We start from the raw sequence: 24386 nt of genomic DNA, 5'->3' as shown, positions 1-24386 counted from the left end.
CCTTATTGGAAAGTAGTACATCATAGAAAACTGTTTCTGCGACACCTATACCAATTAGTGAGGAAGCTAATGATGATGATCATGAACCTTCAGGACAAGATACTACTAAACCTCGTAGATCAACCAGAGCGAGATCCGCACCAGAGTGGTACGGTAATCCTGTTCTGGAAATCATGCTGCTAGATCATGATGAACCTACGAACTATGAAGAAGCGATGGTGAGCCCAGATTCCGCAAAGTGGCTTGAAGCCATGAAATCTGAGATGGGATCCATGTATGAGAACAAAGTATGGACTTTGGTTAACTTGCCCGATGATCGGCAAGCAATTGAGAATAAATGGATCTTCAAGAAGAAGACTGACGCTGATGGTAATGTTACTGTCTACAAAGCTCGACTTGTCGCAAAAGGTTTTCGACAAGTTCAAGGGATTGACTACGATGAGACCTTCTCACCCGTAGCGATGCTTAAGTCTGTCCGAATCATGTTAGCAATTGCCGCATTTTATGATTATGAAATTTGGCAGATGGATGTCAAAACTGCATTCCTGAATGGATTTCTGGAAGAAGAGTTGTATATGATGCAACCAGAAGGTTTTGTCGATCCAAAGGGAGCTAACAAAGTGTGCAAGCTCCAGCGATCCATTTATGGACTGGTGCAAGCCTCTCGGAGTTGGAATAAACGCTTTGATAGTGTGATCAAAGCATTTGGTTTTATACAGACTTTTGGAGAAGTCTGTATTTACAAGAAAGTGAGTGGGAGCTCTGTAGCATTTCTGATATTATATGTGGATGACATATTACTAATTGGAAATGATATAGAATTTCTGGATAGCATAAAGGGATACTTGAATAAAAGTTTTGCAATGAAAGACCTCGGTGAAGCTGCTTACATATTAGGCATTAAGATCTATAGAGATAGATCAAGACGCTTAATTGGACTTTCACAAAGCACATACCTTGACAAAGTTTTGAAGAAGTTCAAAATGGATCAAGCAAAGAAAGGGTTCTTGCCTGTGTTACAAGGTGTGAAGTTGAGTAAGACTCAATGCCCGACCACTGCAGAAGATAGAGAGAAAATGAAAGATGTTCCCTATGCTTCAGCCATAGGCTCTATCATGTATGCAATGCTGTGTACCAGACCTGATGTGTGCCTTGCTATAAGTTTAGCAGGGAGGTACCAAAGTAATCCAGGAGTGGATCACTGGACAGCGGTCAAGAACATCCTGAAATACCTAAAAAGGACTAAGGATATGTTTCTCGTATATGGAGGTGACAAAGAGCTCATCGTAAAAGGTTACGTTGATGCGAGCTTTGACACTGATCCGGACGATTCTAAATCGCAAATCGGATACGTGTTTACATTAAACGGTGAAGCTGTCAGTTGGTGCAGTTCTAAACAAAGCGTCGTAGCGGGATCTACATGTGAAGCGGAGTACATAGCTGCTTCGGAAGCAGTGAACGAAGGAGTCTGGATGAAGGAGTTCATATCCGATCTAGGTGTCATACCTAGTGCATCGGGTCCAATGAAAATCTTTTTTGACAATACTGGTGCAATTGCCTTGGCAAAGGAATCCAGATTTCACAAGAGGACCAAGCACATCAAGAGACGCTTCAATTCCATCCGGGATCTAGTCCAGGTGGGAGACATAGAGATTTACAAGATACATACGGATCTGAATATTGCAGACCCGTTGACTAAGCCTCTTCCATGAGCAAAACATGATCAGCACCAAGGCTCCATGGGTGTTAGAATCATTACTGTGTAATCTAGATTATTGACTCTAGTGCAAGTGGGAGACTGAAGGAAATATGCCCTAGAGGCAATAATAAAGTTATTATTTATTTCCTTATATCATGATAAATGTTTATTATTCATGCTAGAATTGTATTAACCGGAAACATAATACATGTGTGAATACATAGACAAACTTAGTGTCACTAGTATGCCTCTACTTGACTAGCTCGTTAATCAAAGATGGTTATGTTTCCTAACCATGAACAAGGTGTTGTTATTTGATTAACGAGGTCACATCATTAGTTGAATGATCTGATTGACATGACCCATTTCATTAGCTTAGCACCCGATCGTTTAGTATGTTGCTATTGCTTTCTTCATGACTTATACATGTTCCTATGACTATGAGATTATGCAACTCCCGTTTACCGGAGGAACGCTTTGTGTGCTACCAAACGTCACAACATAACTGGGTGATTATAAAGGAGATCTACAGGTGTCTCCAAAGGTGGATGTTGGGTTGGCGTATTTCGAGATTAGGATTTGTCACTCCGATTGTCGGAGAGGTATCTCTGGGCCCTCTCGGTAATGCACATCACATAAGCCTTGCAAGCATTACAACTAATATGTTAGTTGTGAGATGATGTATTACAGAACGAGTAAAGAGACTTGCCGGTAACGAGATTGAACTGGGTATTGGATACCGACGATCGAATCTCGGGCAAGTAACATACCGATGACAAAGGGAACAACGTATGTTGTTATGCGGTCTGACCGATAAAGATCTTCGTAGAATATGTAGGAGCCAATATGGGCATCCAGGTCCCGCTATTGGTTATTGACCGGAGATGTGTCTCAGTCATGTCTGCATTATTCTCGAACCGTAGGGTCCGCACGCTTAACGTTACGATGACAGTTATTATGAGTTTATGCATTTTGATGTACCGAAGTTAGTTCGGAGTCCTGGATGTGATCACAGACATGACGAGGAGTCTCGAAATGGTCGAGACATAAAGATTGATATATTGGAAGCCTATGTTTGGATATCGGAAGTGTTCCGGGTGAAATCGGCATTTTACCGGAGTACCGGGAGGTTACCGGAACCCCCCGGGAGCTATATGGGCCTTAGTGGGCTTTAGTGGAAAGGAGAAAGGGGCAGCCCAAGGTGGCCGCGCGCCTCCCCCCTTCCCTAGTCCTATTAGGACTAGGAGAGGTGGCCGGCCCCCCTCTCTCTTTCCCCCCTCAAGGAGTCCTATTCCAACTAGGATTGGGGGGGGGATCCTACTCCCAGAGGGAGTAGGACTCTCCTGGCGCGCCCCCCTTGGCCGGCCAGCCCCTCCCCTTGGATCCTTTATATACGGAGGCAGGGGACACCCCTAGACACACAAGTTGATCCTTGAGATCGTTCCTTAGCCGTGTGCGGTGCCCCCTGCCACCATATTCCACCTCGATCATATTGTAGTGGTGCTTAGGCGAAGCCCTGCGACAGTAGAACATCAAGATCGTCACCACGCCGTCGTGCTGACGGAACTCCTCCCCGACGCTTTGCTGGATCGGAGCCCGAGGATCGTCATCGAGCTGTACGTGTGCTAAGAACTCGGAGGTGCCGGAGTAACGGTGCTTGGATCGGTCGGATCGGGAAGACGTACGACTACTTCCTCTACGTTGCGTCAACGCTTCCGCAGTCGGTCTGCGTGGGTACGTAGACAACACTCTCCCCTCTCGTTGCTATGCATCACCATGATCTTGCGTGTGCGTAGGAAATTTTTTGAAATTACTGCGTTCCCCAACACATAGTTGTCATCGTACTCTTCTTCTTCGCCGTCTTCCATCATAACCCATATTTCTCCGTGCCTCGTCCAAACATTATAGTATGGCATGAAACCCTTGTAAAGAAGGTGGGAGTGAAGGATTTTCCGGTTAGAGTAAGACCTCGTATTCCCACATTCAGTGCATGGACAACACATAAAACCATTCTGCTTGTTTGCCTCAGCCGCATCGAGAAACTCATGCATGCCCTTAATGTACTCGCAGGTGTGTCTGTCAACGTACATCCATTGCCGGTTCATCTGCGTGCATTATATATAATTAAGTGTCCAAATTAATAGAAGTTCATCATCACATTAAAACCAAAGTGCATACATAGTTCTCATCTAACAACATATAGCTCTCCAGAGCATCTAATTAATTAAACCATACATTGAAACTATGTAAAACATTTCAATGCGAAAACAAATGCGATCATAATCGCAACCAAGGTAACAATTGATCCAACGGCATAATGATACCAAGCCTCGGTATGAATGGCATATTTTCTAATCTTTCTAATCTTCAAGCGTATTGCATCCATCTTGATCTTGTGATCATCGACGACATCCGCAACATGCAACTCCAATATCATCTTCTCCTCCTCAATTTTTTTTATTTTTTCCTTCAACAAATTGTTTTCTTCTTCAACTAAATTTAACCTCTCGACAATAGGGTCGGTTGGCATTTCCAATTCACATACATCCTACATAAATAAAATCTATGTCACGTTGGTCGGCATAATTATCATAAACAATAAATGAACCAATAGTTATAAAGATAATATATATACCACATCTGAATCATAGACAGGACGAGGGCCGACGGGGGCGGATACCAAAACCATCGCACTATATAAGATGCAATAATAAAAGTAAGAAAATAATACAAGTATCTATGTAAACATACAAGTAAGAATATTTTTCCTTTCAGATAGAAGATAAGAACAAGAGGCTCACCACGGTGGTGCCGGCGATGAGCTCGGCGCGGGTGATCGACGGCGGTGAAGAAAGGGACGGGGCGTGACGGACCGCTAAACCTAGACAAATATTATGGAAAATGGAGCTTGGAGGTCGAGCTTGGAGAGGAGAAAGTTTAAGTAGTGTGGCTCGGGCATTCCATCGAACACCTTGTGTGCATAGGAGGTGAGCTAGAGCACCACCAAGCCCTCTCCCCCTCGGCCAGAAAAAAACAGAGCAGTGTGCTCTGCTCTCACGCGAGGGGGTATATATAGGCACTTCATTGGTCCCGGTTGGTGGCATGAACCGGGACTACAGGTGAGCCTTTGGTCCCGGTTCAAGCCACCAACCGGGACCAATGATGGTGGGCCCGGAGCGAGGCCCATTGGTCCCGGTTCATCCCACCAACCGGGACCAAAAGGTCCAGATGAACCGGGACCAATGGCCCACATGGCCCGGCCGGCCCCCTGGGCTCACGAACCGGGACCAATGCCCCCATTGGTCCCGGTTCTGGACTGAACCGGGACTAATGGGCTGACCCGGCCTGGACCAAAGCCCTGTTTTCTACTAGTGTAAGGATGTGTATCATCTCTCTTATATAAAAATGGTGCAAGGGAGGCAAGTGGCGGGACAAATCTTTCACTAATAAAGATAGATAAATTGGATAATGTCAAATGTGTACGTTAGCACAACCATCTTATTGAGAAATAAATGCCCAAGATTTCCATGTTGATGGGAAAGATACACCAGAATATATGTAAACAGTGTGTAGTATGGGAGGCAGGTGACCAGATGAAACTTTCGTCAATAAATCATATAAATAAAGATAGATTGAGTAAAGATGAATGGTGGTAGGTGAGCAGAAAACATCTTAGGGGCCCAAGATTTCACGTTGATAAAAAATACTAAAATATATAAATAATAATTGCGAGTAACATAAATGAAAGCTAGCACACAAAATTATATAGACGAGTGCCAAAACCCCTATGCTGAAGGGTAGGACATCCGTCAGTCAGCAACTTTCGATTAGTAGTAAGTCACCGTGTATTTGAGGAGAATAGTTTGAAAAAGTGAAAGGAAACATCCAACAATTGTGATGCTTGCCATTTAGAAGAAAACAATGGAGGCATGGCCACATAGTATGCATTATACAATCCTTTTTGCTATCAATTTGTGTTACTACTTTACAAAGGAATGGATTTGCAATGATTTTGTTCGCATATAGCAAGTTCTAAAGTTCTAATGATCATGGAAAATTTATAGGCAGTTCACAGTAACAAAGAAGGGGAAAACCATTTCCTAACCATATACAGGGACACAAAAACATCACAAAACTGCAAGCATCACCTTATTACCTTAATCAAGCAATGGATTAATATAATACGTTGTGTAAGGGGCCTTACAAAGGCAATGTATTAACATAAACCATCATCAATATTATGCAAAAAAAATCAAAGTAATAGTTATCATTTTTACAATAATCCGCCCATAGCTGACAAATCACACACCACAACACACATAAATGAAAGTATATGGGTAAGCAACGTGAACATGTATATTGCCCTTAATTTATTTCTCTATGTTTCTCAAAGCTTGTAATCTATCTGAATACACGAGCTAGGATAGATGTATGTGTCCAAAAAGAATATGAAAACAAAAACTAAAAGATGCTGCAAAATAAAATATGTAATTAAAACTAAGCAAATGGTTTTTTTTTCTTTTGTAGTAAATCGGTACGTGCACACATGTAAAGCAAGCTCTCACATAGAAGGTGGGAGTGGATTGATAATGATGAGGCTGGATACATTCATCAAGGATGAGGACATACATTCATCAAAGATGAGGGTAGTCGCGACTAGGTCTAGAGGGGATGTCAGTGTGCAGAAGCAACGCCCACACGAGGGTGATGAGCTCACCGTTGTGCCATAGGCCCTCAATGTGACTCTTCACATTGTGTGATGGCGTGAGGTAAAGTATATTTCTGACTAAAACTCTGTTGGGATCTCCCACACCACCTCTTCGCCTTTGGTGCACTATTCATGGCTCCGTCCTCGGGATTATCTCCACATTCTAGCCTCCTCCACCAGATGATTTCCAAGTTCCGATCCTTGTCAAAGGTGTTTTGGAAAGTATCCGAACAACGACACAATAACGTACTTGGAGTTTATGACAATAGGACATAACCTCAAGTTATCAAATGGACACGGGGAGGCGATATTACCTACATTTGGGGCCATCCTGCTTGTCTGGAATTATACATATCAGTGAGTACAATATGGGTGTCCGGCGACTCACTAAGGCGATGGAATATTTGGTGGCCAATCTCGGCGGTGGTCTAAGATCGGATCTAATCAAGGCCTAAACTATGGCCCTGCTTCCATCGTCTTGGTCGTCGAAGTAGAAGTTGCACCCTCCTAGTCCTGGCACGGGTATTTATACCCAAGACCCTTTTCTGGTCTCTTGGTTGTGAACATATTAATCCTTTTTCTTAATCCTTTCTCTCTTGATCTCCTGATCATGGAGAACTCTCTCTCTCTCTCTCTCTCTCTCTCTCTCTCGTGCCGTTGGATTCTTTTTTTCTATAACCCCAAAACAACGGAGGGAGGGAGCTTGCTGTAGATGCACTTCTTAGCACACAGACGACCCTCTTTATTGGTAGGAATAAGGGCCTAAGCGACTTTGATTGTGGCCTGGTGAAAGTGCATTGTTCCCCAATGGTATCTTGGTGTTGATGACAATGGGCTTAGTGAGGACTAATGTCGTTTATCAAGTTTATCTTAGTACATTGGTTGTTCGGTGGTTAGGGAGATGGATGGTACCCTAATTCAAAAAGTAAAATGTATTATTTTTCCGAAGATTCGAAGGCTTTTTGGTTTCATTTGAGTCGTAGAAAAGTCGCACTATTAAGAGGGGTCTCTCCTGGGATCTATGATGGTGGGATCTACGATGGAACTCATCTTGGTACATTCCTATAGACATCCCCCGCCACCAAGATAGCCATTCTAAATATTTTCTATTTCCACCATATATCCTCTTTGGAAGATATATGTGTCACTTCAATTTTATCCACATTTAGGCTTCTTTACACTGTTTGAAAGTTTTGTGACCAACTTCCAGGAGCTTCGGAATCCGGTGCCACATCGGCGTAGGCTTCATCTGACTAACAGAGCCTTTGATATCAGCCAAAAATCACCCTACAAGTAGCTTTGGCATCCAGAGACCTCGGAACCGACCCCGGAATCTGGTGTCACCTCCAGCCTATGTTCTAACTTGACAGTGACTGGTATCAGCCGGAGTGTGCTCGGGAACTGACCTCAGAATCTGGACACGTCGGAAATTCACTTCGAAACTTTCGACTATACATCCGGGAGGTGTTCTGGGCACTCCAACTGGTAGAATTTGAGTGGCATATGCGCCACTGCCATGGCTGCAGGAGCCTGTGCGCAGCTGTCGTCTGAGAGAGAAAAAAATTAAATGGGAGACAATGAACAACAATGAAACTTGTATTACATTTGCGTGGCTGGTTCAAGAGAGAAAACCGCAGTGCAATGGTTGCAGGGAGCAATTATTTTTTCTTTGAGAAAAGACACCCCGAGGGCATATTACATTTGATTAATATAAAGGAAACAAAAGCTAGTACAATGGACAAACAACTGAATGTAGAACGACTAGTAAAAAAGGTAAAACTACACTGGAAATCATACTAGCCTTTTTGTTTGTTCGATTATACGTCGTTCGTCGAAGATTGAAAATTGCATTGAACAAACAGTAAAAGAAAAAGACACCTGCCAAACTTTGAAGACCGTAATGCGTAATCGACACCCGCCCTTTTAGCTGATATCCAAAAATCGTTGAAGCATCATCGTTGGAGCATGTCACCCAACTTAGTACGGGTACGCAATCCATCATCGCCCGTCCAGGGAGTTCATGAAACCGAATCATGCCACGGAACAACATGGTACAAGATGCCGAAACCGTCGCATCAATAGTTAAACCAATAACTCCCCTTGAAAGACACGCCGGCCGCCAAGATATAAAAAGAACCAACATATCTTGAGACACAAAATCACATAAGCACTTTGTCAACGCCGGACCAGACGTCGCCGAGGCATCAAGAGATCCAACAACATGTCATTACCGTCAGCACCTCGTTGATGGCCCAGTTCTTTTGTGCGATTCTACCAGAATCGCCCTACTTCCCAGCTTTTCCCAGAATCACCACTCCATATGTTTTTTACAATCCTAACTAATTAGATCTTAACTAGATAGGATTGTAAAAAAAATATAAAGTGACGATTCTGAGAGAAGCTGGAGAGGGGGCGATTCTAGGAGAATCGTTGAAAAGAACTGGCCCGATGTTGCCAGGGAAACAAAAACCTAAGAAAAAGAAAACGAGATAGATGGGTTTCCGCTCCTCTTACCGACCACCGGCCCCGCCGGACAGTGGAGAGGAGGGGGGCCGAGGCGTCGGCATGCAAGGAAGCTGCTGTTGCGGTGACGGCGGCAGCTAGGGTTTTGGTCTGGTGCGACGCATCAAAGTCTATCCGGTTGGGACGCTGTTGGGTAGATAAGGAAAAATATTCCGCCATGATTAACACGTGTTAATTAATCACGAACATGTGCATGTGTGGCCTGCGTGGCATGCCGAGTGCGTGCCTATCGCTTAATGAATGAATGAAAAACGTCTGAATCTCTCCCACCTCACTCATCCCTCCCCCTTGAGCTCTCTCTCTCTCTCTGCTCATCCCCAACCAATTCCTCCTCCACTTCCCAAGTCCCAGCGAGAACCACTGGTCGCGGACGGCGACGGCGCGCCGAGCAGCTGCCGGCCTCCTCCCCTTCCTTCCCCAGCCGGCCGGTTCTCCCACGAGCTCCAGTCCGCCACCACCCAGCAAAATCCGTCACCAGGCAAGCCGTGCTCATACGAGAGAGCGGCGGCGAAGAACCCGCTTCCGCTTCGTGAGGCTTCGATGGCCACGAGGGCTTTGAGGGAGGTGGTGGTGAGGAGGAGGGTCGGAGCGGCGGGGATTGGAGGGGGCAGGCGCTTCTCCGACAGCGCCGCCGCCGCTGCTGCTGCTCCGGTGGGGGCGGCGGATAGGGGAGACGGGGGAGGGGGGAAGGCGGTGAACCTCTTCACCGCCGTCAACCAGGCGCTCCACATCGCGCTCGACACCGATCCGCGGTGAGGCCCCCCGCCCCCGCCCGTTCTTGGTCCGCCATGTTGCTTTTGTGCTCTGTCCTGTCACAGGGATAATGGATTGCTTACGGACGTCAGGAATTGTTTTCTAAATTATTTGACAATTTAACATTTCTCTTTGTTTTAATATGTTCCGTTATCAACTCAAACTGCGAAGATCTCAAGAAAAAAGAAACTCAGATTGTGAAGAGGCATTCGAACGCCATGCCACTGTACTAGTGTTCCCAGTAGAATACAAGTTTTCAAAATAAAATAAAATAAAACAAAATAGATACAAGTTATTACCATGACTGTTGCATTCAGTTCGACCATACATTGCAGGGAAATGAATATGGTTTTTTGCTCGTTTGCTCCCTCAATTTGTTCGGACAGTTAATAATGTAATTTGAAGTGATACAGTTTTGTCAAATGACTGGACGAAGGATTTCTAGTTGTTTTGGACTATTGACTCTAGGAAAATGTGTATGAGAAAGCAATGACTTATCTGAACATTACGAGATTACGATCCATTTGTGTGAGTTATACACACATTCCAGTGAACTGAAGATGAGTTTCATTTTGACAGCTCTTATGTCTTTGGAGAGGATGTGGGTTTCGGCGGTGTCTTCCGCTGTACAACAGGGCTAGCCGAACGATTTGGGAAACAAAGAGTATTCAATACACCATTGTGTGAACAGGTGCATCTTTACTTGCCATACCTGCTTAAGCTTATGGAAACGCTACAGTAAAATGTGAACAAATTAGTGTTTACGGTCTGCTATGCTTGCCTACAGATTTACAGTTGAGTCCACTATACTGAACTTCACATAGCTTAGGTGTACTAGTGCACTGAGTCCTTAATTCAGCATTACACAAGTTCTGGAAAAAAATAAAAAACTATTAACGACATTCATACTACATGCATATATATTAATATCAACGTTTACGAGTCGACGAGTCTATGAGTCGTTCGAAGGTTGAGACTCATAGACTAATCGTGACTAGTCTAGACTACTGCTGGACTAGTCGACATGGTACTGTAGTTCACAACTTGCAGTAATCAATTACTAAAACCTAGTATTAATATGTAATATATACTATAGAAAGTGCATTGGAGCGTCAATTTGTCCTGCAGATTAGTCCAGTAAGCATATTTCCATGTTGGATCCTTGCTCCTAGTTGGCTTCTTGCAGGATCCTTCGATGGATCATATTGCTCATTGGTCTGAGCTGCAGCTGCTGAATACAGTACTTGAGATATTTCCGGCATAGGCATTGCACTTTAGACCTAAGGATCTTGAAACTGAAGCAAACAAAACGAAATAAAGAAGAGGGCAGGGCGAAAAAATCGAATCAAAGAAGGGAAGAAGAGAAGGGAGAAATTACTTTGCTAGTATGCTTGCTTGCTTACTGCAACCTGAGGGACGAGCGGATCCAGTAGCCAGAAGGCAGCAGAGGGAGACCGTAGGGCAGATCTAGGGAGAGCAGAAGCAATGGAGGGAAAGGGCCAGAGCAGAGGAGTGCAGATCCATGAAGAGCATAAGCAATGGAGGGGAAGGGGCAGGGTGGCTGGCTCACTTATCCCCTCCCAATCCCTAAAAAAAAAAAAAATTGAGTCGAACGACTCAAGGTGCACGACTAGTCTACGACTAGTCCTTCGACTCCTCGACTCGGCGAACTAGTCTACACGAGATTTCTAGTCGACACACAGAATGCGACTCATAGACTAGTCTAGCGACTAGTCTCGACTAGTCCCTCGACTCGTAATCAATGATTAATATATAGCAGTAGGATTTTCTGTGGCAAGCTATGATAGACACAGTTTTACCTATATATATAGGAGTAGGAGTAGGATTTTAGCGACATTCATACTACATGCATATATATATATATATATATATATATATATCACTTTTTTTCAGATCCAAAACCAGCACACAACTCTGAAAACAAAAGTGATAGACAAAATCTGAATTTTGTACTATTCACAGTCTGATTTATCTTTCTTTTATGCAACTGTAGACAAGAATGGAGTTAAAATTGTGTGTCATGATAGATGTGTATTATTGTTCGGTCATGATTTGTTTTTGGTGACATTCAGATGTGTTTTGATGCATTATACTGCACTAATAAGCCGTAAGTGTGACTGTTGCATGCTATATACCCTGTCCTAACCAGCGACCAGTTCTTCTCAAACAGGGTATTGCCGGATTCGCTATTGGCTTAGCAGCAATGGTGAGTCAGATAGAAAATTGAATGTTTTCTTTGTAACAATATTTTTTAGGTTCCTTGATTTACCAATAGTAATTTGTTCATGATAGTTTTTTTACAAGTTCCACAGTTTCAAAAACATCTTATTATGATTCATGTCACTTTAATTTCTGGAGCCTAACGATTCCTTTGAATGGGACACTGGATATGTTATATGTGATTTATCACACATCATCAGTTTTAGTCAATTATTTACATGAAATAGAAACCTTACTGTCCACCCTTCGCCGAAAAAAAGAAACCTTACAATCTTCGCATCACTGAGTAACTTTTTGCAAGTCAGTGAATCACTATTCACTTCAATCGTCTTCCAATGGAAGCCTCATATTTATTTGCCAACATGCAGGGGAACAGAGCTATTGCCGAAATCCAGTTTGCAGATTATATCTTTCCAGCATTTGATCAGGCATGTCTCTGATTCCATTCAGAATTATTTTACCTACTAGAGTTCTTCCCTTATGGACAACAGACACTTTTAAATAGTTGCTATATGGACTGCATTATATTACTGAGTATCTCAGATGCAGGAAGTACCTTACCTACTCGTTGCCGAGATTATTGGAGCTTCTCTTTCTTAGTAAAACCTTTCTGCTGCAAGCATTTGCAATGCTTTATCATGAAGTCTGGACTCAGCATTGATACTGTTGCATTCTGTTATAAAACCACTTCAGTTCTTTCCTATTGCCAAGTTGACTGAATTTGTATAGGTTTATTCAATGTCTTGTTCCAACCTGTTCATACGACTTCTGATGCAGATCGTCAATGAAGCAGCTAAATTCAGGTACCGAAGTGGAAATGAATTTAACTGTGGAGGTAAAAAAGAAATCCCTGTAGAAAAAACTATTTTCCCCTTTGAAATGGATCGTTCCATGTCCCATGTTGATTTTCATGTTATTTAAGGTGAAACATCCTGAAGTTTTCATCCCTTATTTTCTAGGTTTAACAATTCGATCTCCATATGGTGCTGTTGGGCATGGTGGTCACTACCATTCACAGTCACCAGAGGCTTTCTTCTGCCATGTTCCTGGCCTGAAGGTTAGTCTGTAAATCTGAAATTCTCTGACCAGTAATTAATCATTTACAGTAAACAGTTAAGATACAAGTGGAAACCACATTGCCTAGTTGACTAAGAAATTTTATTTGTAAAATTAAGTAGTATAACAATATCAAGCAACATTTTCTGGTACTCCTGCTTGATGCTCTATGACATTTCTGAAAATTGTATATAGAAATTTCTGTTGTTGTTTCCTGAGTACTAAGAAAAATGCAATTTCAGGTTGTCATACCTCGGAGTCCACGTGAGGCCAAGGGACTGTTACTGGCCAGCATTCGTGACCCAAACCCAGTCATCTTTTTCGAGCCAAAGGTAGAGCAAAAATTTGAAAGAAGTTTCTCAGTTGGTTAAGACTCGTATATATCCATGTTGTAGAATAAGTGCAAGAGAACAGCTGATGTACAATATTGAATTGATTATTGTGGAATGCTCTTACAAGCAGCTTTCCTTCTCTTCTTTACAGTGGTTGTACCGTTTGTCTGTTGAAGAAGTTCCTGAGGGGGACTATATGCTGCCTTTATCCCAGGCAGAAGTGCGTATATCTCCATCCAGCATATATATTGTTTTGGTGATGAGGGAACCCAAAAATATTTATGCAACTTTTATACTTTAGGTGATCCGCAAAGGAAGTGATATAACACTTATTGGTTGGGGAGCTCAACTTGCGGTGCTGGAACAAGCATGTGAAGATGCTTCAAAGGTCAGTTATTCATGCTAGTTCTTAAATGCAAAATTCAGTTAATGCTTCCATGCCCAAAACTATAGAAAAAAACTAACATATTCGTATATTGCCGGTGAAATATAATTGACTAACCATTCTGATTTCATTTGCCTGAATTAACAACGGCAATTAAAGGTTGGAGCCACTTGATCTTGGTAATATATGATCAGCAGGCAGTTGGTAAAGCACTCAAACACTTCTGCATTTCAAAATGTGCATGCTAATCTAGGTCTAGGAAGACTGGTTGCATTTCGCTTTTAAGGATTGGTAACACCGATCAGCATAGAGCCCCAATTGTGACTACAGACGGCTGTCATGGCATAGCGATGATACCGAGGTTGTTTTGGTTATCCACACCATTTTAATGGCAAATCATTGCAAATGATATTTGTGTGTCTTCGTGGATGTTACCATCTTGATTCATTTGCATGTCTTCATTACCTTGCTCAGTGTTCCATAAACCGTGCCTAACTATCAGTACAATATTGAATTACAGGACGGAATTTCTTGCGAGCTCATAGATCTAAGAACACTAATTCCATGGGACAAGGAAACAGTCGAGGCCTCTGTCAGCAAGACTGGAAAGCTTCTTGTATGTTGCCTCTTTGGGCTTATTCGTTGCTCCATTGTCATTTTTTTACTTAGAATGCTCCATTATCAGTGAATGAAGTACTATCGCATCACAGATTAGTCATGAGGCCCCGATCACCGGAGGGTTTGGTGCGGAAATCGCCGCATCCATTGCTGAGCGCTGCTTCCAGAGGGTAGGGTACTAAATCTTTAAGCTGTTTAATAGAAGAAAGAGAAACCTCAACACGTAAGAGCAATAGTCACTTGGATAATCATCTGGAAGCTGACGTGGTCAAAACCGCTCAAATATATGCGTTGCAGTTAGAAGCGCCTGTCGCGAGGGTCTGCGGCCTCGACACCCCTTTCCCTCTTGTTTATGAACCATTCTACATGCCCACAAAGAACAAGGTATTTAGTGGGATGAGTGATGATTTGATCTTTGGCTTGGCTGCTTTGGTATACATAAAGCTCTGACCCTGATGTGTTGGTTGGTTGTTGCAGATTCTGGATGCTATTAAAGCAACTGTAAATTACTGAGGTTGGTGCAGGAGAGCAGCAAGCTGGTATATATTGCTGTATGTAGAAACTGCCATTATGTATTTATGTGTATAAGTGACTATATATTGCTGGTCCGTGGCGTAAATGCACATCCACGCACAAGTTTATCCGAGACTACACCAATAAAATTGCAAATATTCTGCAATTGCCAGTCCCTTTCTTCTATCTAAAATATTAGAAAGAAGTCGACTGCTTTTTCAGAGAGAGAAGAAAAACAAGTTAAATGCTGATGAAGCATTCCTTCTACAGAAAGCTGTCGTAATTGTAAAAAGAAATGGAATCTTGCATCAATACAATTTCATTACCGCAAGAAAATGAGGAAACCCCTGTGAATCGATAGGGCAGAGTGAAGATAACTCAGCAGGCGACAAAGATTAGAATCGCCCACACGATTTGCATGGTTCAGACAATCACGGCAGATTGCTTCGGCACGATCTGCCGCGATTTCCTGAACCATGCAAATCGTGCGGCAGATTTTAATCAGCGATAGCGCCATCTGTTTTGCCCGCAATTTAAAATTGTGATAGTTGATCTGCTTGCTCTTCACTGATGGGAGTATTTGGCACTGTTAAAAGTTACTGTCACAATGTACTTCTTTTTTTTGCGAGTGACCCTGTACTGTTTATAGTAATTAAACAGTACATGGTACTGTTTAATTAGTAGTACAGCAGTACTTCTTCACCCAGAAAAGAAGGAGGCGCACACCGGCAGCAATGTTCAGCTCCTCTGGATCTTTTACCAAAACCAACTTCTGATCGTGTCTGTGAAACCAACAATGCTAGCAAAAACAGAAGATACTGGCTGTAGTAGCTGACAGATTTTCACATTGTAAATGACTAAATGCACAAAGGCAAGAGGGTGTGATCGACTTCATTCTGCAACCACTGAAAGTGAACCGTGTTCCTTGGGATGGTTGCTCCTTCGCTGAAGGTGAACCGTGTTCCTTGGCATGGTTGCTCCTTCCACCCATTTCATAGTATACACCAGGATCCGCTTTGCCGCATTCGCCTCCCGGAGGCCCCCCACCGACCGTTCATGTAGGCGGACGGAGCGGCAATGTCGATGGTGGCTGTCAAGGCACCCCACGAGCACGCCAAGGATCAGACAACCATCACAATGGAGACGGCGGATCACGAGAGCTCGGCCGTAGATGGTGGGTGGGCGTGTACAGTTAAGTCTTCTTTCTGGGTATGTTAGCTGCGAGAATCTTGTTGTGAAGTGGTAGCCAACAGGACCGAGGACGGGATAGATTGTTGGGAACTTCCAGACACATCCCATGCTTAAGATGAAGTGATTGATAAGCCAAGAACACGAGGAGATGCAACATGTTGCTTGGGCAAGGAGGGGAGCGTTGTATGTGACCGGAACAACTGACAAGTGGCACAGGAAGAGGAGGTATATATGGCACCTACAAAGCGAAGGATATGTATCATCTCTATTATACTGGGCAGTAAAGGAGACAGGTGGCAAGATGAATCTTTCATAAATATATAAAGATAAATAGATACATTCAATAATATCGAATGGTGGTACTCAACACAAACCATCTTATTAAGTTTTTTTGCACGGATCTTATTAAGAATTAAATGCCCAAGATGTCAGATATGCTAAAATATGTAAAGAATGGGAGACAGGTGGCCGGATCAAACTGTGTGTCTGTGTGCACATATATAGAAATGAATGAGTTTGCAATGATCAAACTGTGTGTCTGTGTGCGCATATATAGCTATAGTTCTAATGATCGTGGCAAATTTACAGGAGAACAAACATAAAACTGCAAGCATCTGCCTGATAAGGGACCTAATTCATGCAACGGATTCATATGCCGCACAAGGGACCTTAATTCAGAAATGGGTTTACACAAATCATCATAAATATTTATGCAGAAATGCCAGTGATACTTTAATTATTATTACAATAAGCAGCCCATAGCATACAAATCACGCACCACAACATTACACGGTAAGAACATGCATATAAGCAGCATGAACACGCATGGTGCTCTTTATTTATTTCTCTATCTTGCTCAAAGTTTTTAATCCATCTCAATACATGACCTGGCACGGGTGTATGTGTGCAGAACAAAATATGAAAACAAAAACTAAAGGATGCCACAAAATAAAATCAATACATTGATAAATTGATGTACTGTCCAGACAGAGCTAATATACATTCCCTCCGTCCCAAAATAAGTGTCGCTGATTTAGTACAAAGACTTTGTACTAAATCAGCGAAACTAATTTTGGGACAAAGGGAGTAATTAGTATTAGCTCATAGTAATTGTTCAATCTATTGAAGGAAATCAATACATGCACACTCGTTCGTTCTTGATGACTCGTCATCAGCACACATGTAGAGTGACACCGGATACATTCATCAAGGACGAGGGACGTCGCCATCAGTCCTGGAGGCACTTTAGTCCTTTTGAGTAAGGAATTGTAGCATGGGCAGGCAATCTTTTCGATTCAAGTAATGCTGTTAGATTGGATAATGCTGGCATGGGCACGCCGGCAGGATAATTGCTGCAGTTCACAGCACGCCAGAAGGATAAAACCCAAACAGTAACACATATAGGAGGTAGAGTGATGAGCTCGCCAGTTGCCACCGGGCCGCTCGGCTTCAACATGGCCCTTCACATCAGGCCTGGAAATCAAGGAAGGAATAAAGAATGCCTCCATGTGATGAAAGCGTCAGGAGGATACAAGCCCTATATTAAGACTCTGGCTTTCCAGTTGCTTCAAACCTTCATGTGCCTTTTTCTTTCTTTATCTTCCTTCTCTTCTAGTGGGAGACATCATAGTTCATACAACGCACGGCTGCCTGAAACACAAGTCAGTACGTCAGCTAAATTTCTTGAATAGCTATAGCATGAAAACAAAATTTGTAAAAAAAATAAGAGAGGAGAAAACCTTCAGGCAGAGGCAATGTTTTACAAAATAAAATGGGAGCCTAAAACATTTATATCTAATATTATGTATGAGTATCATGAAAATGAGTTACCAACTTCTCTGAACAACTAGGTATAGTAGGAAAGCTCATAATCAGATTGTGATTACAATGAATTGACGAATATGTACAGATTTACTTAACAAACACTCCACATCCAAACAGGAATTGGAATTGGCTTTGACTTGATTCCAACTAGCAATTACTGCTTCGAGATGCTCTCAAGTTAGCAGCTATCATGCTCTGGTGAACCTGATGGTGCAATTACTGCAAACACGATTAACTCTTTTAAAGATGAAACTTCATCATAGCGTTACTTTCCGTGGATAAGTATCCTGTCTGACGGACGGTTTCTTGACTTTTGCTTTCCAGTGGTGTTGACATTAGGAAGGCCAATCAGGATAATGGTGCTAGACTCTACCGGCATGCTGTTAACTATGGCAATTAAGAGGATAATGCTGTTAACTGCAGCGAGGGACTGTTGTTAGATTTTACCGTCATGCTGAAGCATGCCTTTTTTTCATGTCTTGTACTAGGCGTCCACACATCATTTTGACTGGTAAAAAATGAAATCCACTCTTATGGCTATATGAAATAATGATACAAGTATATATAACTTGAACTACTTTAATACTCTTTCTCGTGCGAGATTTATTATTATTCATGACCTTTACAAGGGAATGGTAGCATCATACATAAGTTGGTCAACTAATTAAGGAGATAACATGACAGACAACAAAGCAAACAACCCAGACTTATCTTTCCTTTATATCCCTGTGACCACTAAACGCAGCAAGCAAAGAATCTGATGATGGACCCTGACATGCAGAAGCAAAGAATTCATAGCTTTTGCTTTTGAGAGGGAAAGCAAAGAGAAAAGCAAAGCGAATGCAAGGAAAGCAGCTAATGTGTTTCCCATACTAGCTAGCTAAACTTGTATTCATTCCTCAATACGTATGAAGGCTTGTGCCAGTGCAGCAATTAACCAAGGTAACTACACCAATCCTCTGTATGTGCATATCTGCAGATTGATTAATTGCTTCTCCAGATTTATACCTTCCTTTGAACAAAGCATCATGTTATAACTTCTCCAAATGACGGGGTTGATCTCGTGCTTTATTTAGGAAAGGAAAGAAGTTGGATCCGGAGAATGCTGTAGACTGATCTATGGGTTAGAGATTCCACGGAGCTGCTGATGTTTGAATGATTTATTTGATTCATCATGCCTAAACCAGAGGTAGTCCATCACACACCTACAACTTTCAGTCTGTAACTCGGTTTCATTAGCTAGCTACTGATTAGTGAGCTAGAACTTCATTAGTAGTATTCATTCCTAGGAACTTTTCCATTTTTAGTCATGCTGCGCCTTGTAGTTTGGAATAAAGAAGTAAAGAAACAAGGTTAAAGTGATAAACCTCATTTTGATATCTTTATTTTTTATTGAACATCGCAGGAGATCAATATTCAAGTAAAAAATATCGATGTTGCAGCAGGAGAGATAATTGGCATTTTGGAGGATACAAGCAAAGGAAATGTGATCTTCGTCCGTGGTTGGTATGGACTTGGGGCATCAGCAGCACTCAAGGCAGTAGCGCAACGTCTGAAATCATCAAAACAAAGTTTGACAGGGTTGTTCATGTGGATTGCTCGGTGTGGAAAAGCATGAGGGCCCTGCAAAAGGCAATCGCGGAGGAGCTGGAGCTTCCGCCATCGATGATGGCCATCTTTGATCAGCAGGACGAGGAGGATGATTTCAGTGGGATAGACCATGGCTGTCGAGAGGTGATACCAGATATCAGTACAGAAATCTTCAGAAGGCTTGCTGGCAGTAGTTTTGTGGTGATATTTCACAATGGAAGTAACAGATACATTGATCTGTACAAGTGTGGTGTCCCAGTACAATCATTATTTTTGAGTATTAAGGTGTTGTGGACATGGAACGGGAGGTTTCAATCCAAATACATAGATGTATGGGTTTGGGAAAAGGTGGAGCTGCATACTGATGTTGTTGTCAATTATTCTCATGATGATTGGATCCGTGATGAGGCATTAATGGAAGAGGCCAAGGAGATTGTCGGTTATATGGGTATTCCAGAGCCTGACATGAACCATATGATAGTTGAGAAGTGCTTCCAGTATGCCTGTTTCAATTGGTTCAGTTGGAGGAACTGGGAGAAGCATGTTTTCAACTACTTTGTATGCGATGGATTATACAAGGGCAAGGTGATAGCTCGGCATGGGGAGTAGCCGATGCTCTACAGAGAAACATGTCTATGGATTGGCTTCGTTTCCGCACTGATGATGACGTTCTTCGCTACCTGCAGTGCAGGCTTCATGACCGCTTGCTTTTGGTGCAACACAAGAAGGGCCTCGTACCTGATAATATTGGCATGGATCTTTCTGAGGCGACATCTATTATTACCAGATGGCGACATTACCAGATGGCATATTCCAACATTCATACAGCAGCATGCTGCGTGTGTTACATCTCTCTCAGTGCAACTTCAGTTTTGAATCGCCTCCCTTCCTTTGTTGCGGCCAGCTAAGATTCCTCCAGCTGAACAGCTGCAGAAATATCCCATCTGATACATCAAATCCACAAAGAAGACATGTCATGCTTCCAGAAGCTATGGGTGCTGCACCTTTGTTGCACAAACTGGTATCGGTTACTATCAGAAGAGATAATGAACTTTATGGCTGACCTCAGGGAGTTGCATGTAGAGAAAGTCAAGGGTTGGAGCATTGGTAATTTACGTGGAAGTTTTCCTTCCTTTGTCAAGGTCCAAGTAGAAGTTGACTATTTCTCTGCCATGGAAGAACACAGGCTTTTCCCGCCAACAAAAAAGGAATGCTACTTGCCTGACCTGTCTAGCGCAAGCTTCCTTAAGACAATCGAACTTTACAGTTGTGTTGGACTGGAACAAGTCGTCCCTGGTGTGCTGCCCCCATTGCTCGAGTCATTCACCTTCGTGGGTAGTTATTATGGCGCCAAGATATCTAGCATTTCCTTCCGGGGTTGTTCTCAGTTGAAGAGTATACTACTAAGAGGATTTCTACAGAGCCTTGAGGAGCTGGACCTCTCAGGAACAATAGTGAAAACACTCGACCTTAGAGAAGTGAGAACTCCAAAGCTCAAACGTGTCATCTTGCTGGGCTGCAAGAAGTTCTGTGCAATATTATGGCCATCATACGATAGGACAAATGATTTGGAGGTGCTGCAAATCAACACCATACAATCTACATCAACTGGACATGCTGATTGGGAAGAAAAACCAAGGGACCCTATTGCAGCTGTGGGATCATCATCTGTTCTTGTTGCTACTGCTACTGAACTGGGCATCAGTCGACATGTGTCCTTTGACTTTAAATGGTACATCTCTTCAAGGGATACAAGGATCCTTAGGTCGCTTGAACCAGTTAAAAAGATTGAGCACAGTCATGTATATATGGAAATAGGTTCATCTCCTACAAGTGGTGACAGTGAAGCTGCTCAAGGAATCTGGAGTCTGTGTCAGCCTGACAACTATTTATATGCAAGGGGTGTCTTCTTTCAAAGCGACCTGCAGGCTGGCGCCCGTAATGAAGGTGCAATCAGCTGGATGTGGGATTGCCCAGCTATTCCTACTCCAACGGCTCAAGACTTGTATGTTCACATACAAGAAAATCAGGAGATGAAGAGGGGATTACTGCAGCAACAACAAAGCAACATCAAAGGAATAAATATCGGTGCTGATTTACACTCTCGTTTTGTATTTAACAATGCTCGCATGCTTCACGTGCATGATAGCTCTTCCATCACTTGCATCACATGCCCGCAAGGTTCATACTGGAGGAGCCTTGAATGGTGCCGAGTCCAGAGGTGCCCCGAGCTGCGTACTGTCTTTCGTACTGCCCAACAAAGTGACGGTGGTAGCTTCTTCCATGAGTTGAGGACATTCTGGGCATCTCAACTCCTGAAGGCGCGCTACATCTGGTATTGGAGTGCAATGCGTGTGTTTTCCTCTGTAAACATAGTATTGTTGCACCTGGACTACTGCCCTAGGCTCATACATGTGCTTCCATTGTCCGAGTCTGTGGACACTTTGCCTTGCCTGGATACCCTGGAAATTCTGTGTTGCGGAGATCTTAGGGAGGTCTTCGCTTTGCACCCTAAGCAAAAGGAGCAGAAAGCTATACTGTTTCCAAAGCTAAGGCGCATCCACCTGTATGAGCTTCCCAGCCTGCGGCGCATCTGTGGGAGCAGGATGTCCGCTCCCAACTTGGAGACCGTCAAGATCAGGGGCTGTTGGAGCCTCAGGTGCCTTCCTGCTGTCAGCGGAAACAACGAGAAGCTGCCTAGTGTGGACTGTGAGAAGGAATGGTGGGATAACCTTGAGTGGGACGGGGTGGAAGCGAACCACCACTCTTCACTCTATATGAGCATAGCCACTCATCATACTACAAGGCCCAGCTGCCAAGAGGCACAGTTTTAAGGTGACATACATATGGCTCATCTCTCCTTTCACCGATAACTCAATTATAGTGCCAGCCAACATAATTTACCGTCTAATCTACACTATTCTAGTTCTGATATTATGTGTCTGTGGTGAATCAACCATCTCATTGACCATTTGTTTTTGCTGCATCGTAGGTAATCAGTTCCTTCCATGGGTCGATCTCTATGCGAGCGTCGATCTTGTCATCCTGTGGTGCTTCCTGGATAGCAGATGTCTTTCCTGCGATGTATGGTTTCATTTTGTTTTCCCTATTTCATCTTGTTTTGGTTGGTTTGGTTTGGTTTGTGCTTTGCGTATGCCCTGCCGAGGTGGAGCACCACTGCAGCAGCGTGGATCTGCATTGCCATGGTGTGGTGGTGCATCCACGAGTTTGGTCTGATTTGATTTGATTGGTTTGGTCAGCTCTGCTCAACTGAGCCACTGCGCATCAAAGTAAGCATCCATCATCTGGTTGGATAGATGATGTATGTTACAAGCTTTGAGCAAGATAGAAATGAATAAGAGAGTGCATTCAGCCTGGGCAGTGTGACTATGAGCACTCTGCCTGCTCAAGATGCTTACATGCTATGGTGCGGTGTGTGATTTTTCAGCCTGTGTGGTGTTGTGGTGTGGTGTGTCATTTTTCAGCTATGGACTGATCATTGTAATAATAAGAGAATTATTGCTCCGACTTGCGCATAAATGTTGGTGATGATTTGTGTTAATCCACTGCTTGATTAAGGTCTCATATGCAACATATTATATTAATCCATTGCTTGATTAAGGTTCCTTCTCTGGCATGCGTTTGCATTAAATGTTCTATTCGGCATAATGTTTTTGTGACCTTGTTATGGTTAGGATAATGGGTTTTCCTACTTTTCTGCTACTGTGAACTGCCTGTAAAGTTTACATGATCATTACAACCATGGACACATAGTTTATCATTGCACTCTCATCTGCATGGTGATCCACGCCCTTGGGTCCTAGATTCATTCACATTTTATACTTTGTACTTTTTTTCTGCTAGTTATTCGACCATGTAGATAACACTTATTTGAATTAATTTGCTTCTGTACTAAAACTGACATATCATTAAAATAAATATATTTTATCCAAAATTTACATCCTAAAAAAATGGTTTAACTTTGGTTAAATATATATATACAGATGAACTAAGTAATGTCATGTATGAATAGCATGAAAGCTAGGGTAGAAAAGCTCATAGCCTGGTTGTGATTGGTGTGAATTCATGAATATGTTCAGATTTACTTAATAAGCACTTCACTTCTGGAGTGCATATAATCCAGGATGCAACATTTTGGATTTCAGTTTATGAACCGGCTGCTTCACAGAAAAAAGGCAAATCGATGTAAAGATTTACCTAACAAGCTTGTCATTTCACATCTACATGCATGTGCTCCAGAATGCAACATTTTGTATTTCAGGGATAAATTATGTGGACCTACAAGCTACAATAGAATGAGTAAAAAAATTGCTTGTACCTGGAGAATATTGGTCGGTGGTGAGGAAAATAAAGCAGAGGTCGCGAGAGCAGAGGTTGCCTCGCAAGTGTGCATTCTTACTGCTCATCACTGTCAGCAGGTAGTGAGGACCTGCTGCTGCTACAACTCACGCCATCGCGTTCAGTATAGCCCCCGCATGCACTCGCTCGGCCGTTGGCTTTGCATGTTGCAGCTGCTTGCGGCGATGATTTGGGTCCACATGCAGTGATGCTTGGTGATGACTGCAGACGTCATAGATGGTGGCAATGCTGGTCGACGAGGCGATGGCAGTATCCACACACATAGCCTGCAGGGAGCACTGGCGGTTTCTGGATGGCAAGAGAAAAAGAACAGAGTGAAGGATCAAACAGACAATGTGTGCAGTACTGCCAATTTTCATTCATGCAGAGAGTTCTTACAAGTTGTGGTTGTGTCATTTCTAGAGACGGGGAAAACAAGCAAAAGATAAGGAAGTCCAATTCTCATTCGTAACGAGAGTTCTTACAAGTTGTGTGATTACTAGAAAATTAAAATAAGCAGAACATAGGTGAAAACTGAAGTTCAGTTGATGCATAGTCAGACTCAGACCACAACACAGCTACGAGTGATCTGCT

The 24386-nt window shown here is 42.9% G+C and overlaps 1 protein-coding gene and 1 pseudogene across 2 annotated transcripts; both read left to right on the top strand.

Moving 5' to 3' along the window:
- The first annotated feature begins 9185 nt into the window (after nt 1-9185).
- LOC125512315 (2-oxoisovalerate dehydrogenase subunit beta 1, mitochondrial) lies at nt 9186-14994 on the top strand. The gene is made up of 13 exons (XM_048677407.2): nt 9186-9682; nt 10263-10374; nt 11875-11910; nt 12293-12352; nt 12702-12759; nt 12884-12981; nt 13223-13312; nt 13464-13532; nt 13614-13700; nt 14218-14313; nt 14408-14485; nt 14613-14699; nt 14793-14994. The coding sequence occupies exons 1-13, from the start codon at nt 9471-9473 to the stop codon at nt 14826-14828; spliced, it is 1119 nt and encodes a 372-aa protein (XP_048533364.1). The 5' UTR covers nt 9186-9470; the 3' UTR covers nt 14829-14994.
- Nucleotides 14995-15135: 141 nt separating this feature from the next.
- LOC125512314 (uncharacterized) lies at nt 15136-22272 on the top strand (annotated as a pseudogene). Its single transcript, XR_015608716.1, has 3 exons — nt 15136-18785; nt 18920-19032; nt 19249-22272. The product of XR_015608716.1 is annotated as an uncharacterized LOC125512314 (transcript).
- The last annotated feature ends 2114 nt before the right edge of the window (nt 22273-24386 follow it).

This window comes from Triticum urartu, chromosome 6A (genome assembly GCF_056163025.1).
Source record: "Triticum urartu cultivar PI428250 chromosome 6A, HENAU_Tu73, whole genome shotgun sequence".
Taxonomy (NCBI): domain Eukaryota; kingdom Viridiplantae; phylum Streptophyta; class Magnoliopsida; order Poales; family Poaceae; genus Triticum; species Triticum urartu.
Note: the sequence above shows the minus strand (reverse complement) of the source record. Positions and strands in the feature narration are given on the sequence as shown.

Coding starts and splice junctions, on each gene's coding strand:
- LOC125512315 (XM_048677407.2), top strand. CDS start 9,471: ATGGCCACGAGGGCTTTGAGGGAGGTGGTGGTGAGGAGGAGGGTCGGA. Junction 10,375..11,874: donor ATACACCATTGTGTGAACAG/GTGCATCTTTAC, acceptor CTTCTCAAACAG/GGTATTGCCGGATTCGCTAT. Junction 13,533..13,613: donor TGCCTTTATCCCAGGCAGAA/GTGCGTATATCT, acceptor TTTATACTTTAG/GTGATCCGCAAAGGAAGTGA.